Here is a 14,267-nt window from a genome sequence, read left to right on the forward strand (position 1 = left end):
GGGAACCTGCTCATGGCTAGGGATTATTGGAGCAGTGGGTAAGGTGGGCTGAGGTACCCAGGTTAGGAAATCCTGCTTCAGAGCAGGGCATTCTGGATGAGTCTGTGTGTATGCTCTGACTTGCCCAGAGCTTAACTTCACCTTTGAACTCTGCCTGCTCCCCACCCCCTTTGACCCTCAGTGTGGACACAGCAATAGTGTTTTGCCTCTTCCTCGGTCTATTAGAACCCTCCTGATGTCTTTGCTCTCTCTTCTCCACCCCACCTCTATCACAAAGAATAGCAGCAGCAAGATTACAGATCTTCACATCTGTGGGGAGAGCTTTTAGCTGGGTCGATGGTAACATGAATTTCAGTTTCCAAACATAAACATGCAACCAGTTTCGACACTGGATGGACATTATTGACATTTAAAAAGTCAGTGTTTGAAAAACAACTTCAAAGTCTTAAAGCAATGGGTGAAGTCCATTTTTCACTCCTTCTAAAAAAGTTGAAAACATGACAAATGGTCTCCCTTCCTTCCACCACCCATGACTCTTCCTTTCCATCTCTCTGCCTCTTCTAGTCCTTCAACAGGATTCTGCCCTCCCTTTCTTCTTTTCTGATGTTTCCTCTCCCTTGCGTGTCTTGGGGCCTACCAGTCTCTCTTCTCGTTGTCATTTGTCACCTCTATGCTGTCTTATTCTGGCTTCAGTTATCTCCCTCTTATGTTCTAGGTTCCATGTCTGCTGCTCTTTTGTCTCAGTCTGTCACTGGTGTTCTCTGATCATCTGCCTTTCCCTTTTCTTTCTTGGTCCAGTCCTGTGCCCCGATCCCCTCTGAACTGGTCAGAATGTGCCTAGAATCTGCTTCTGTTTCCAGGATCTGATAGGAATTCTCAAGTACACATCCAAGGCCCTTTAAAGTCCATTTCCTTGATTTCCAAGGCTGCTACTGGTAGTGATGGTTGGAGGGGGGGGGGGAGTGACATGTTCTGGTTCTCCCTGATCCAGCAGCCCTGGCATATTCCAGCTCTGTGTCACAGTTATGCCTTCCCTTGCAACCTAGTTTCAACAGTCTGTCAGGAGACTGACCAGAACCAGGAAGTGCTCCACAGGTCAAGGAATTAGAACAGGAGCATGCTTGCCCTGTCTGGCTGGAGCCTCCCTTGTCCACACTTGTGAGGCAGTGATTCTCAATGAAGAATTGGTCAGTCTTCAAGGGAAGGTTGGTCCTTAGCTTCCACCCTGTTCCCAGCCCTGGGTCTTTTGCCCCCTTTACCTTCTCCTTACCTAAAAGGCTACCCCCACAGAAGGGTTGTCCATTCAGTTGTGACAGCATGGCAATCCATGGAGTGGTACCCTTCTGGGCTGGTTGTCCATTGAAGATCCTGGAGATCTGCTTCCGAGAGAACTTGGGGAGACCACACACTGTAGCCAAGGGAGGGAAGAACAGGTCACACATCTGTATTGCACCTTACCCATTGGGGTTACCAGGCTTATCATTCTGTTAGAAGAGTGGAATGGAAGGTTAGGGGCTGAGGTCAGTGTCACATCCCAGTGCTGAGCTCTGGTTTGGTCATGTTTTTTCAGTCACGTGAGCCTGCACATCCCCCCTTTCTTTTTCCTTCCCTCTCCTTATTGATGTCGGTTTTCTGTGACTCAAAAATGTTAGATTTCTAATAAGGAAGCTTCATGCTCCATCACTGGGGCTCTTATCCTCAAAGCCTTCCTCCAGGTCTGTGGAGTCTCACACTGCCACAAAGAAGGTCTTTCTGCATAATCTCCTCATCTTCTGCCTTCCTTGCTGTGGATTCATAGACAAACCTATGGCTGAATGTCGTTAGAAATAATCAAGTATGTTCCTCCTATCATACACCTCAAGAAGTCAAAGTCTACAGAAAGTCTCTGGCTTGACAAAAGTCACTCTACAGGGAAATGGCAAGAATACAATTCTGGTTCACCTGACCCTAACCCTGGGCTTGCTCCTGTCCAGCCAGCATCATTAAGTCTGAGCAATATGGCTTCCAGGACCCTTAAAACTCTCCGGATCCAGGCAGCCACGTGCCACTTTCTTTCTTTCTTTTTTTTTTTTTTTTTATTTTTCTTTTTTTTTTTTTTTTTTTTTTTTTTGGTTTTTTCGAAACAGGGTTTCTCTGTGTAGCCCTGGCTGTCCTGGAACTCACTTTGTAGACCAGGCTGGCCTCGAACTCAGAAATCCGCCTGCCTCTGCCTCCCAAGTGCTGGGATTAAAGGCGTGCGCCACCACCGCCCGGCCATGTGCCACTTTCAAAGCAAAGACTGAATCGCTGGCAAAAACGCTGCACCTTAGCATCTCCCGATGCTGTTGCAAGCAGTTTAGCACTGGCCCCAGCCAACATATGGGTCCATCCCAGCAGACACTAAGGGCCCTGGGGATGAATGCCCTTCTATATTTTTCATCTCTTCTTCTTTAGAAAACAGGGTCAAGGCTTTTTATATGTGACCTCACGTATACACGCACGTGCACGCACACACACACTCACACACCCACACAAGCATGCAAGCACACACATACACACATGCACACATGCATTCACACATGAGCACAAGCACACACAGGATCAACCTCTCTTTCATCCCACGGTATCTCTTTTCTCTTGCAATGAAGCCTCTCTCAAGAAGACAGAACACAAACCCTTCATATTCTTTCCTCTCTTTAGACTTGGATTTAGATGAAAGTACTATTTACTGATCACATTTAGAAATAAGGCAGCCATTAGAATATCCTTAGACATATACTCTGGTAGCTGTGGGTCCTAAATGGAATCTCAACACTGATATTTCCATATATGGGAGAACGCTGGTTTTGAAATTGTCTGATGTGTTCTCTCTGTTCTTACAACCTCTTCTTGTCCCATGGCTCCCCAACCACTGAAGCTGGCCATCCTTTTAAGTGAAGGACTTCAACTTCAAAGAACAAAGCAGAAACAGGCAGGGGAAAACAGACTTTTGTTTGAAGTTAGGAATTATGGTAAGAATAAAAGATTTGTGTGTTTGAAGGAAGCAGCGCCTGGGAACTGAACAAGATTTTTTCCTGGATGCCACAGGGAGGTGATACTACTGCAGCTTCCTGCCAGTTGAAAGCTTTTCAGGCTGGAGGGAAGGAGAGGAGTTCCCTAAGAGGGAAAGGGAGGATATAGGGAGACAGGTGGTAGGCAGTTCAAACACAGGCAGCTTGCACCCTGACACTACCTAAGAAAGGACACTGGCAGTTTGGATCCTACCTTGATAAATGACCACCCCAGAGGCCTTTGCCAAGCCCCTTAGGCCATACCACATGAATAACTACTTCACAGCTCTCCAGTCTCTCTCCTTGGCTATTGAAGCATGTTAATCCTTGCCTTTAATCCTCTGCCTTGGTGTTCTCTTTGAAACTCTTGGCATCTCTTTGTATTCTGCAATCTTTCACCAGCCAATACCATTTATCTCTAGGCCTTATCTTACTTACTGCTGGTGAGTATCAATTCTTGACTTCAAAGTGCCCTCTCTTCTGAAGTTCATGATTCCTTACTGGTGATGTACATTTTCAGCTGGGTTGCTAGAGAGCCCTTCAAACACAGCGAAGTTGAGCCCTCATCCTTATCGTCCACAAGCATTCCTCCCTGGTTATTCCAGACCTCTTCTGATATCTGAACTGGTCACCTTCTTGTCACCTTCCTTGTCTTTCCCATCTGTATCTTACCAGTCATTATGCTGATGGAAAACTACTAGATGTAGGCTAATCTGTCTCCCTGCTCCACGTCCCAGCATGCACTCCAAATAACCCACCAGCCACAATACAAAGTCAACATAGCTAATGGAAAATACAAATCAGAAACGTAGTTAAATTCAAGACCAGCAGTGTGTAAAGCTTTCAAAGGCTAGTTTAGAATTGTTTTAGTTCTCAACAGCATATAAAGCATGACACACACCCAAAAGTATGATCCAAACCCCAAACAAAGGCAAACCATGTGTGTACCCCATGAAGAAGCAGGGCTCTCAGAGTACACGATGCTGGCCTTGCAGCCTCATTTGTGCAGGGTCTCAGGAGATGCCTATGGCCCAAGCTCTGCTGCTGCTCCACTTACCTGGACCTAAGCTACCTTGTCTGCCTTATGCATGGTGGGGATTCACCATGTCTCACTAAGACACTCAGTAGCCCAGTCTTCTCCTGCTATTTTTCCTGACACACTAGCTAACTGTACTCAGATCTGCTGAACTCAGAATTTCCTGGGGGAAAGATTCGGCAGTTTGCAGTGTTTGACAACTAGTACTACAACATGAATCTAACAGGATGCACTCAGAGAATATTTGGCTAGAAGACAGTGTGGAGAAGGGCTTTTACGTCAGTGCCCTCTGCATCTTCAGCCAAGGTCTGCTCCTGCCTACTTTTTCTCTCTTGTCCACCGTGCCCCTTCTCTGGTCTCTCTGTTAAGCCATTCTGAGTCTCTGTAGTTACACACTCTTTTAATTTCGTCCTCATAGTACTTAGATCTTATTCTTTTGGTGACAGTTCGCTTGACTTCTGTTAACATCTGTATGCACATTGCCCTGTTTTGTCTGCTAATGCGAGCTCTTTGGAGCCATGGGTGTAAATTGTAGGCACTTAAGTGATGTGAGTTACAGCCTTACTTCTGAGAAAGAAATATGTCAATAGCCAATAAGCACTGACATTTCGTCCTTACTCCATTTTAGATGGTGCCCAGATGCCAGCAGCTGTGCCTACAATGGAGGTGGGAACTTAACAAAAGCACATGTCTTTTTAAAAGATCAAAATGAAGAACATATTTCGCAACAAACTCTCAAACCAGGGTTGTTGGTTATCCACAGATTTATTGCCACCAGACTCCTGACAAGAGAAACGGAGTGCAGAGGCCCTTATAGAGTAGCTGAGTTTGTGGTATTAAATATACAAAATACAGTATCCTTTACATGTGCCATTTGTAGATATTGGAGTGTGTTTTGACGGCCCTTCCTGGTTCCCCCCACATTTCCTTTCCAGCTGCTTTTATCTGATAGAGATTCCTGGGACAGTGAGCACCCAGCCTGTGAAAGCCATAGATGCTGCTAACAATCAGGGAAGTGCCCATTGAGAGTGCTGGACAGACCCAATGGGATCTTCTGATTTCATCTTCCAGATGAGGAGACTGAGGCTCACAGGAAAAAATGATGGCAAAGGTCATATGGGCCACAGGAGAAAATGATGGCAAAGGTCATATGGGCCACAGGAAGGTGGAGCTAGGGACAATATCCAGTGAGTGAGACTCTGTCCCTTGACCTTGACCCCCAGAACACTGAGGGTTAGATGGGTTGGAGCATGCCACGTGGTAGATTCTCCACTGAGCTCAGGCTCTGGGTTGAGTATGGTCTCAAATATTGGAGTGACCCATCAAGTCTTGTGTCCGTATCTTCTTCCGTTTTCATGCTGAGAAGCAGTGGAGCACAGTGGAGCACAGTGGGGCACAGTAGGGCAATCTTCTCTTTCTTCAAGTAGTCACCAGTCTCCTTGCATGTGACTGGGGGAAGGTCATCTGTGGATGACAGTTTCCAGGACTGGAAGGTTGCTCTGTGTGCCTGTGTGGAGTGGCAGGTGTCGACACCTCATGGTGATCATTGGTATTTGATTGGCACGTGGGCCTGATGTGATGCGAGTGGACAGCAGGTGTTTCAATGCTTGGGAGAGCTGCTGCTGCTCTCCTCCCTGCGTCAGCAGGGCCCTCGTAACATCATCCTCTCAGTTGTCTGAAACTAACGGAGGGCACAAGGCCCAAGCCTTGTACTGAAGGAAGCTTTTAAGAGAAGTCCCAGGAACAAAAGTGCTCCTAGATACTGTTCTCTAGGGGACAGCTCAGGTTCAGCTCTTAGTCCCCTAAACATGAACTGTTATTTCCTAGATGAAAAACCAGGCTTAGCTCAAGCCTAGAAACCAGAGCTGGACATATACACGGATACAGACTTTAGCTAATGATCAGGACCAAGTTTTCTCAAATCAACACTGGGCTTCATGGCCAGTGATTAGGAGTGATTGACACTTAGAGAGGATCCAAGCCTTCTGGAAGCCCCACCCCACTGGAGAGGAGAGGCTAAGAGAGAGGAAGGGGCTTGGTTGAAGCTTTGGACTGAATTCTCTTGCCTAGAGATTTCCCCGCATATTACTAACCCCAGTCTTGGGGGTTGGGGCTATCTCAGGAGCAGGAGTGTGCTGCAGTTTATTTGGTCTGGTAAGTAACATGGAATATGCTGCTGGCAGTGTGTGGTGCGACCTCACTTGAACTGGGGCAGGGTAGCAGGCCCCGAGGAAGTACTTGCCTTCACCGTTCCACCTGGAGCTCCCTGACACCCCTCGGGGAGCTCATCTCCTCCCATAGCCAGTCCACATAGTTGGAGACTTTCGTGTAGACTCCGTATACCTGCTTGCTACCACATTCTTCAGGTCCTCCCCAGGACACCAGGCCTTGGGCTACCCAGTGCTGGCTCATCTCATCAAAGATGACAAAGGCCCCACCACTATCCCCAAGGCATGTATCCTTGCCACCCTCGTAGTAGCCAGCACAAAACATGTTCTCTGTGACACTGTAGTTGCCCGAACGAGACTCATAGCTGGCTTTGCATTCAGCATGTGACACCACAGGTAATTTGACATACTGTAGGACATCTGACAGGGTTCGTGTGCCACTGATAATGATTTCATCCACCGTCACATTAGGATTGGAGATGCCCCAGCCAGCCACTAGTCCCAACATGTGAGGAACTGGACCTTCAGGCTCAGGTCTGGGTAGACAGATGGGCATGACGTGGGCTCCCAAGGGCACAGGCTCCTGCAGCTGTACCAGAGCTATGTCATGGTTGTAGTTCTGGATGTTGAAGTCTGGATGGAGTACCACTCTGGCAGCAGAGCTATTGACAGCTCCTGATTTGTCCCGAACATCGTGAAGGCCCAGGTAGACAGTGACATGTTCCTTCGAGACAGGTATGACTGTGTTGTCTCTGCGTTGGGAACGCAGCACGTGGGCTGCCGTGAGTACCCAGGACTCAGAGAGCAGGGCCCCACTCCCAAACCACTTGTCGTTAGGTATCCTTGACGTGTCTTCCACCACTATGAGGGCCTGCCACGGGAAGAGGCCAGGCTCAGCGTTCCGACCTCCGATGATTCTCTTCACCAGGTTTGGCAGGGCGCGGGAGGGCTGCCCACACACTGTGAGGAGGGAGAAGTGGAAACAAGAGACAGGGACAGAGTCAACCATGTGAGAAAAACCAAGAGAAATTCACACCGCTCCCACTGTGGATTATGCCACCGTGGAACCCTCACTTGTCTGAGTCCTGCTGGTTCGGGAAAGCTCAGCTGGGATTCAGTTGCATCTAAGTCTCTCTGAGTTGGCCTATGTCTAGGTTGGAACTTCATAATCAGAACCATTCCAGCACCAGATCATTTTATGTTTTGGTCTTGTCCAACCTGAGCCACTTGTGGCTAAGTCACTTTTGGACTGGACCATATTTAGCATCATTAGCAGAGGACACCTTATATCCTTTTTTTCTCTAGAAAGATATCTTATCTCTCAGAAGCCATCTGCCCTTCAAGTACTCAGAGAAACACCTGGAGTTTTCTCCAGATGTCCACAGAGAAATTAAGAGAACCTAAAAGGCCATCTATCAGTCTATAGCAGTTAGATGTCAAGTTTCCAACCCCCATTATGAGCTAGAGGGCCTTAGGCATGTTGTGTGACTTCCAGAAACTCAGTTTCCTTATCTGTAGAATGGGTGTGTTATCTAGTGTTTATGATGTATGCAGCACGTGACACAGTTACTGAGTTAGGTGATAATTTTGCAGATTTCATGCCAGACTGGGACATTCAGGTTCTTGACTTAACTTTTCCACTTTCTAGGGGAACTGAGTCAGAGCTCCTGTTTCTGGGCTTCAACTTCTGAAAGATAATGCACAAATTTTAAGTTTCCTGAATTATTTCTCTTTTTGCTGTGTCCAGAGGTTATACGATTGCCATTATCTAGAAGGTGAGGTTAGCTCCAGGTGACATGGCCATCAAGTCAGGTGGCAGAGCCTAAACCACATCATGAGATTGATGTTTCATTGTATCCCACATTGCCTTATCACAGGTCAAGATAATGGTAGTTCTCTGTCCTAAAGGTCTTGCTGGAACTCATGCATTATGGCTCAGTGTCTACAGGACACGGGAATGGTGGCATAATTCACAGGCAATGATGCATGAGCCCTGCTCAGGATCACCCATCATTGCACCCAGGGGTCCTTTAGTACCTTTAAGAGAGAAAACTTCGCTCATCTGAGCCACACCCTGAGCACACACTCGTCACCAGGCTCCCACAGGCAAACTCCTCTGGCTTATGAGCAGAAAATCTTCAGTAGCAACAACCCCTTACTGGCTATGAAGAGACCCATACGGACCTTCCCTGAGAAGTCAGTGTGAGTTTGCACCTCCTATTGTAACGCTCAGGCTATCCTCTTTGGTTCCAAGCACTTAGACCAATTCTTTAGAGATCAAGAGGCATTTGGGTTTCCTTGTGACCTTGGGAGGGTCACGACAGGCTAATGCTTTTCGGATGCTCTTCTTCCCAGTACCAAATGCTTCTTCCAGGATCCTGGGCTGCCCTGTCATTTACTTTAAGGCTCATGTACACAGACCTTCTAACTTTTTGGCCTGGTCTTTGATGTTGAGTGCCAGTTTCTCATTACAAAGAGCAGACAAGGAGGTGACATGTCAAAGCAGATCTGTGACATGCTCTATGTAAAAACCCATCTAGCAGAAAAAGGCCTTAATCCACGATGAGTGACAACTCGATGAAGTCACAAGAAAGCTCCTGTCCAGCAACGAATGATACCTCTCCCCAACCAAGGTGTCAGTACATCCTGAGGTCACAGAAGGACAGAGCCCAGAGAATATTAGAGAACAGCTCATTTATGTGTGGAGAAACACGGTTTCAGAGAAGGCAATTCACTTACTCAGAGTCTTTATAGTAAGGGGGAAAAAAAGCATCTCACTTCTCTGAACTAGTTTCATGTGCCCATTACAATGTTTCACTTCTGATTTACCTTTGGTTTTTCAAGGGGTCAAAATGATTCATTTTGACTGGTTTTGGGGGAAGTTCACTGAGACAGGACTGTCCTCCTCATCCTCTAACCTGGCCTTCCTCCCCTCCTCTCTTGATTTTGCTTCAGCTTCCCCAGTGGGTGGAGCCCTAGGTGTATATCACTGAGCTCAGGGAGATGCAGCAGTTGGTGAGGATGACCTCAGATTCCATGCTTGGGATCGTCCATGTCGCTCACCACTACTCTTCTGATAGTGTTCTTTTAGACAGAGAATGGTTTTAGAATGTTCAAAGCTTTGGCTATGCTGAAGCCAGATTTTTTTTTTTTTAACCGGCAGGTACCAAAAGAAGTAGGTGCCTTAAAACACAAAGGTTGTGTTGTAGGATTCTGCATACCTTTAGTTGAAATAAAATATGACCTATTAAGAAAAGGGCAGCACAGTGCGTTAGACAGCAATATTATCTTGCAGTTCAGCCTTGCCAAAACCAAAAACCAAAAACCAAAAACCAAAAACCAAAAACCAAAAACCAAAAACCAAAAACCAAAAACCAAAAACCAAAAACCAAAAACCAAAACCCAAAAACCAAACCACCATACTATTCTAATCCTTAGCTTTCATATCAGTGAAATAAAATGGTGAGTCCTGTCAGCTTATGACCCTCCGCCCCAATAAGGGAGACATGTGGAGCTGAATGAAATGGGTTTGTGTATTCTGGTTTGCTGCTTGGGCTTTCAGAAGGAATGAATTTGGAAAGTTCTAGTGTGCTTCAATGATGCATCACAGTTCTGCCCATCTCTGCGTGGTAAACGAGTTTCATGACTCAGTGTAGCCAAGCTGCTCTTTACACAGTGAGGCCGATGACCACGAGGAAACACAGCATGTGAGCTGTTTCTTGGTCATGCTCACTTACTTCTGAGGTATGGAATCCCAACCACAGATAACACCATCACTTACCAAAGATGCCGCCTACAAGCATTCAGGCTCCCAACTCCCCTCTTGGCATGTGTTCTCCATCTACACATTGCATTGTAGGGTCCCAGGGTGGGGACTGAGCTTTGTTTTTTGAAACACATAATATTTTAGGCATATGGACATCTGAACCTCCAGCTTGCCACAGATCCACTCTTCTGTTCTTTTTTAAAGTCCTTCCCACTTTGAGTCTTTGAATGTGCTGGTGGCCAAGCCCAATTTAGGTGAGCAAAATTGTTAGGTGTCCACAGTATGGCGTCTTCCTTGTCCCACCTTGCCAGTCCCTTTCTGGTGTTCCCCGCTCCATTCCTGCACAAGCATATACCTCAACTTCCCCTTTCTAGGCTGCCCAAGTCACTCATGATAGAATTGACTCAAACACTGTTTCCCTCTTCGTGTCATGAGGATCAATCTCAGGAACCTCCCAGCCTAGCAATTGAATGTGTAACCTAATATTTAGACACCTACTAAGTGAATACCAAGGGCTGCTAACCCGTGCCATTCATACGATATGATTTCTCAGCTTGCCCAACATTTTCATTCATCAAATGAAAAGGCCATGGGATGTAGTGCAGACAGACTCAGAAAGGACAATAACATCTCAATGTCCTTCCGCTGCTGTCGTAAGTGCCACGCCATTTTAACTGCTGCTACTCCTGAGTTTTAGACAATTGAAATGTATACATTACAGCACTGTGCATGCTGAAGTTAATGTCTGTGGGTTGTGTTTAGCTCTTTGGGGAGTCATCTTGGGCTGTGACTCTCTAATTGTGCATGGATGCATTGCTGGGTGCAAAGCAAAGCATCTACACTTTTAGTGTCAAAGCAAATTCCCCAACATCTATGTGCATTCAAGCACCTCCTGCTCCCACAGAAATCTTCCCTTCACTTTGAAGTGGAGACAGTAGGATGATGAATGCAGGAGGCAGAATCAGGGCTATTTGTGCATATAACGCTTTGGGGTTCAATAGCACATTATAGTTATCATTCATACACGACCTCTTTTTAGGGATTTGGTGTGTGCCTAAGGACAGAGTATCCATTTTCTTGACTTTCCTGGCACAATGTCAGATGTGTACACAAAGTGTTTTAGATGAAAAACCTCATGGAAAGGATTATTGTTGAACAGCAAAGAGATGGGGGAGAGCTTCTGGGATTCTAAAGTAGGCTGAGTTAAGACACTGGTTAGTTTGAGAAGAGGCCAGGCTAGACCTTCCTGACCTTTCACCTTCTTGATGATAACATTCCCAAAGCAAAGCATTTCCTTCTCTAGTTAACAGACCTGGGGTGGGAGACTGTGAGACAGAGGACATGGTAGGTGAGGTACCTGGAAGGCAGGTGGGCAGGCTTCGCTTGAGCACTTCGTTCGTCCAGGTCCCATGAGCAGAACACGTATACACACCTGAGTGAAAACGTGGGAGAGGGGAAAGAAAGTGATGGCATGGGACACTCATGATTGCTGTAGCTTTTTCAGGGTCTCTCTGCCGTCATCTTCTCTGAGCTGGTCATCTCCGCATCCTAAAAGTCCTTCTCTTCAGCGATGAGTTACTGTCCCCAGAAATAAACACCACACTCTTTGGCACTACTCCTTAGGTCTTCTAAGTCTGCCTTTGCTTACCTGGGGGGAGTCTGCCCATTCTAACATTCCCCAGCCCTGGTAGGTGTCTCCTTCTCATGGGACCCAGAACCTTTGTTAATAAAGCTCTGTGCAGGACACATGCGTTTCTCTCCTTTCTTTAAACTCTTCAGTAAGCTACATCCATGTCCCCTGCTCACTGTGGCCATGAGGATAGCCCTGAGAGCTAGAGCATACTCTCTTGTTTAGAGACGAGATTTGAAGACACAGAGAGACTATGGGACTGTTCCTATTGTGCATGTGCAGAGGGTAGGCTTTCTGCTGGGTTGCTTTTCTGAGGGAGACCATGAGTATTTTTGAGAGTTATTGACTATTTAAGGCCACAAGGCCTCACTCACAGGAGAAGTGGAATAAGTTTCTAATGAACTTTCTTCTTATTTCCTCCCACATCTTCACTGTGACCAACAGACTGGCTGTTCCTAATGCTTTAACCTGGGCCTACATGCTACCACTTGACCCCAGAGGAAGCCTGGAAACTCATCCAGAAACTGTGGAGCGACCTGGACAGCAACAGCTGTAGCTGTGTTTGGGTCTTGGTCTGGGATATGTTGGATTTCCTGCTGAGCCATGTCATCTGTTCCTCATTCTCTCAGTCCACCTGACCTCTGAGAATATGAGAATATGCCTCTGAAAGAAGCCCTGCAGCTCTACTCTGTGGGTTTGGTCTGGTCAACCAGGAGACTGAAATTGATGGGGTTGGCCATAGTGGCTGTTTTCTAGAAACACTAGCTCTACCTCAGATGTATGAAGGGATTTATTGCAGGAGAATTCAGACTTCCCTGAGAGTCTCAGTTCTTCTCTTAGTTCTGTGGTGTGCATATCTTTCATGTTCTACCAATAGGCTCTGTATTTACTAGAATTTTTTCAGAATTTTGAGTTAAAAGGGGAAAAAAGCACTTTTGCTTTGGTTTTGGGACAATTTAGTGTCTAATAAACCTACTAACTTGAGCATATTGGGAGCAAGGATCAAATGATTTTAAATTGTAAGTGCCTTATGAGAGAACACTTTGCATCATAAGACTTTGTACATGTATGGGAAGCCACTTCTAGAGCTGCTTCAGGCTCCAGCTCTGAGACCCAGTAAGTATGAGTTACCATTAGTACAGAGAGCTTACCTGTGGTATTGTGAAGCATCTTGTAATAAGGCTGCTGGCAGGAGTACCTTATCTCGGATTTGTATGTGGTGAGGTTGTTTCTTGTGGAGAAGGTCACCAGCCCATGTTTCAGTCCTGCTGGAACCCCACAGTCTACAACTGAGAGAGAAGTGAGACCCCTTAGCTAATTTTTGTCCTTCCTCTCAGGGCCACCAAGGGATCGGTCTTCCCCAGATGTACAATTTATACATTATGCAAAACTCCAGAGAGAAATAATATTGTCTATTTAACTGAGGTCCTTGCAACTGCACAGTGTGCCACTTATAAAGCTGGCTTTTAACTTACCTACCCTGGTGTCAATTTCAGGGCAAGGACGGACTTGACGAGATTTATGGAGACCTAAGTTTCTCCCGCACTACAGCTTCTTTCTTTGACTTGGAGTTTGTTTTGCAATCTCCTCTGGTTCTGTTGTCCAGGCATGAAGCCCATAGCTCAATGAGAAAATTCTGGCTGACCTGAAGCAAATATCCTTCCATTTTTCCAGTCTCAACCACAGACTGAATAAGAACATTTAATGTGCTCACATTGGAGCTTAGAACTAAAATAACAGAACCAACCAAACAAAGACTCCCCAGTTCTTACGTGAGCATACAGCCCCACCCCGCCCTGCTGCCTTCCTACCGGCAGCTCATCTGACTACAGAATGCAGGGAGAGTCAGGGGTGGACTGATGTCCAGTCTCCACCTGCTCTTTTTCTCTTTTGATAGTGGCTGGATACTGGAGCTGGTTATATTCTTAGAATAGGACATGACCAAAGATGCCTTCTCCTTAGGACAGACATTAGGAAGCTTGTTTGTTTAGCCATGTCTTAGGTGAGTTGCTGGCATGGATGGAGTCCAGCATGACCTTAATTGGTGTATCTTTCATGGGTGCTGCATCAGAGGCTGAGGAGCCAATCTATTGGTTTCTATTTCTGTTAGGAAATGATGCTGGCTTTTAAGGAAATGCTAATCTTACATATAACAGTCAACGAATTGGAGAGATGAAATTCCATTGGAAAAGACACCAAAGCAGAGCATGTAGATTTGCTCTTTTTGTTACAGATAAGCTCAAAGAGGAGACTCAATTGGTCTAAAGTTACCTAGTGAATTATTGTTAGTGTGAGAACTAGACCTGACCTTGATTTCAGTGTTCTTTCAGTAAATGGTACTAGCTGTTCCTGTTTTGTTTTTTAATGTGTTTTCCAGTTAGACAGTAAACATTCCATGGCTAATGTGGACATTAGTAGTCAATATTTCCAGAATCCTGGTAGAGTTTTCAAAATCTCTCCCTTCCCCTGAATTTTACTGAATCCTCTTGAGACATGCAGGGGCAGTTAACTCCTCAGAGCCAGTCAGACATTCAGATCGTTGACCTAGGACTTCAAACTCACCTTGCAGACTGACTGGAGTTATCTAACTTACAATTTGTCTGATTTCAGAATCTTCCAGATTAGAAGAAGAGGGGTG

The 14,267-nt window shown here is 46.0% G+C and overlaps 1 protein-coding gene across 2 annotated transcripts in view; it reads right to left on the reverse strand.

The window, feature by feature from the left end:
• The window catches only part of Masp1 (MBL associated serine protease 1), a 69,975-nt gene that overhangs the window by 15,790 nt on the left and 39,918 nt on the right, over positions 1 to 14,267 (reverse strand). The window contains exons 9-11 of one of the 2 annotated variants that reach the window (XM_034515396.2): positions 12,781 to 12,918; positions 11,357 to 11,431; positions 1,271 to 1,408 (exon numbers count right to left, since the gene is read on the reverse strand). In XM_034515396.2, coding sequence (XP_034371287.1) covers positions 1,271 to 1,408; positions 11,357 to 11,431; positions 12,781 to 12,918 — 351 coding nt within the window. Of the gene's footprint in view, positions 1 to 1,270; positions 1,409 to 4,811; positions 7,194 to 11,356; positions 11,432 to 12,780; positions 12,919 to 14,267 lie in introns of those variants that run through there. The other variant, XM_034515395.2, reaches the window with a different exon arrangement.

Source organism: Arvicanthis niloticus, chromosome 12 (genome assembly GCF_011762505.2).
Source record: "Arvicanthis niloticus isolate mArvNil1 chromosome 12, mArvNil1.pat.X, whole genome shotgun sequence".
NCBI classification, from domain to species: Eukaryota; Metazoa; Chordata; class Mammalia; order Rodentia; family Muridae; genus Arvicanthis; species Arvicanthis niloticus.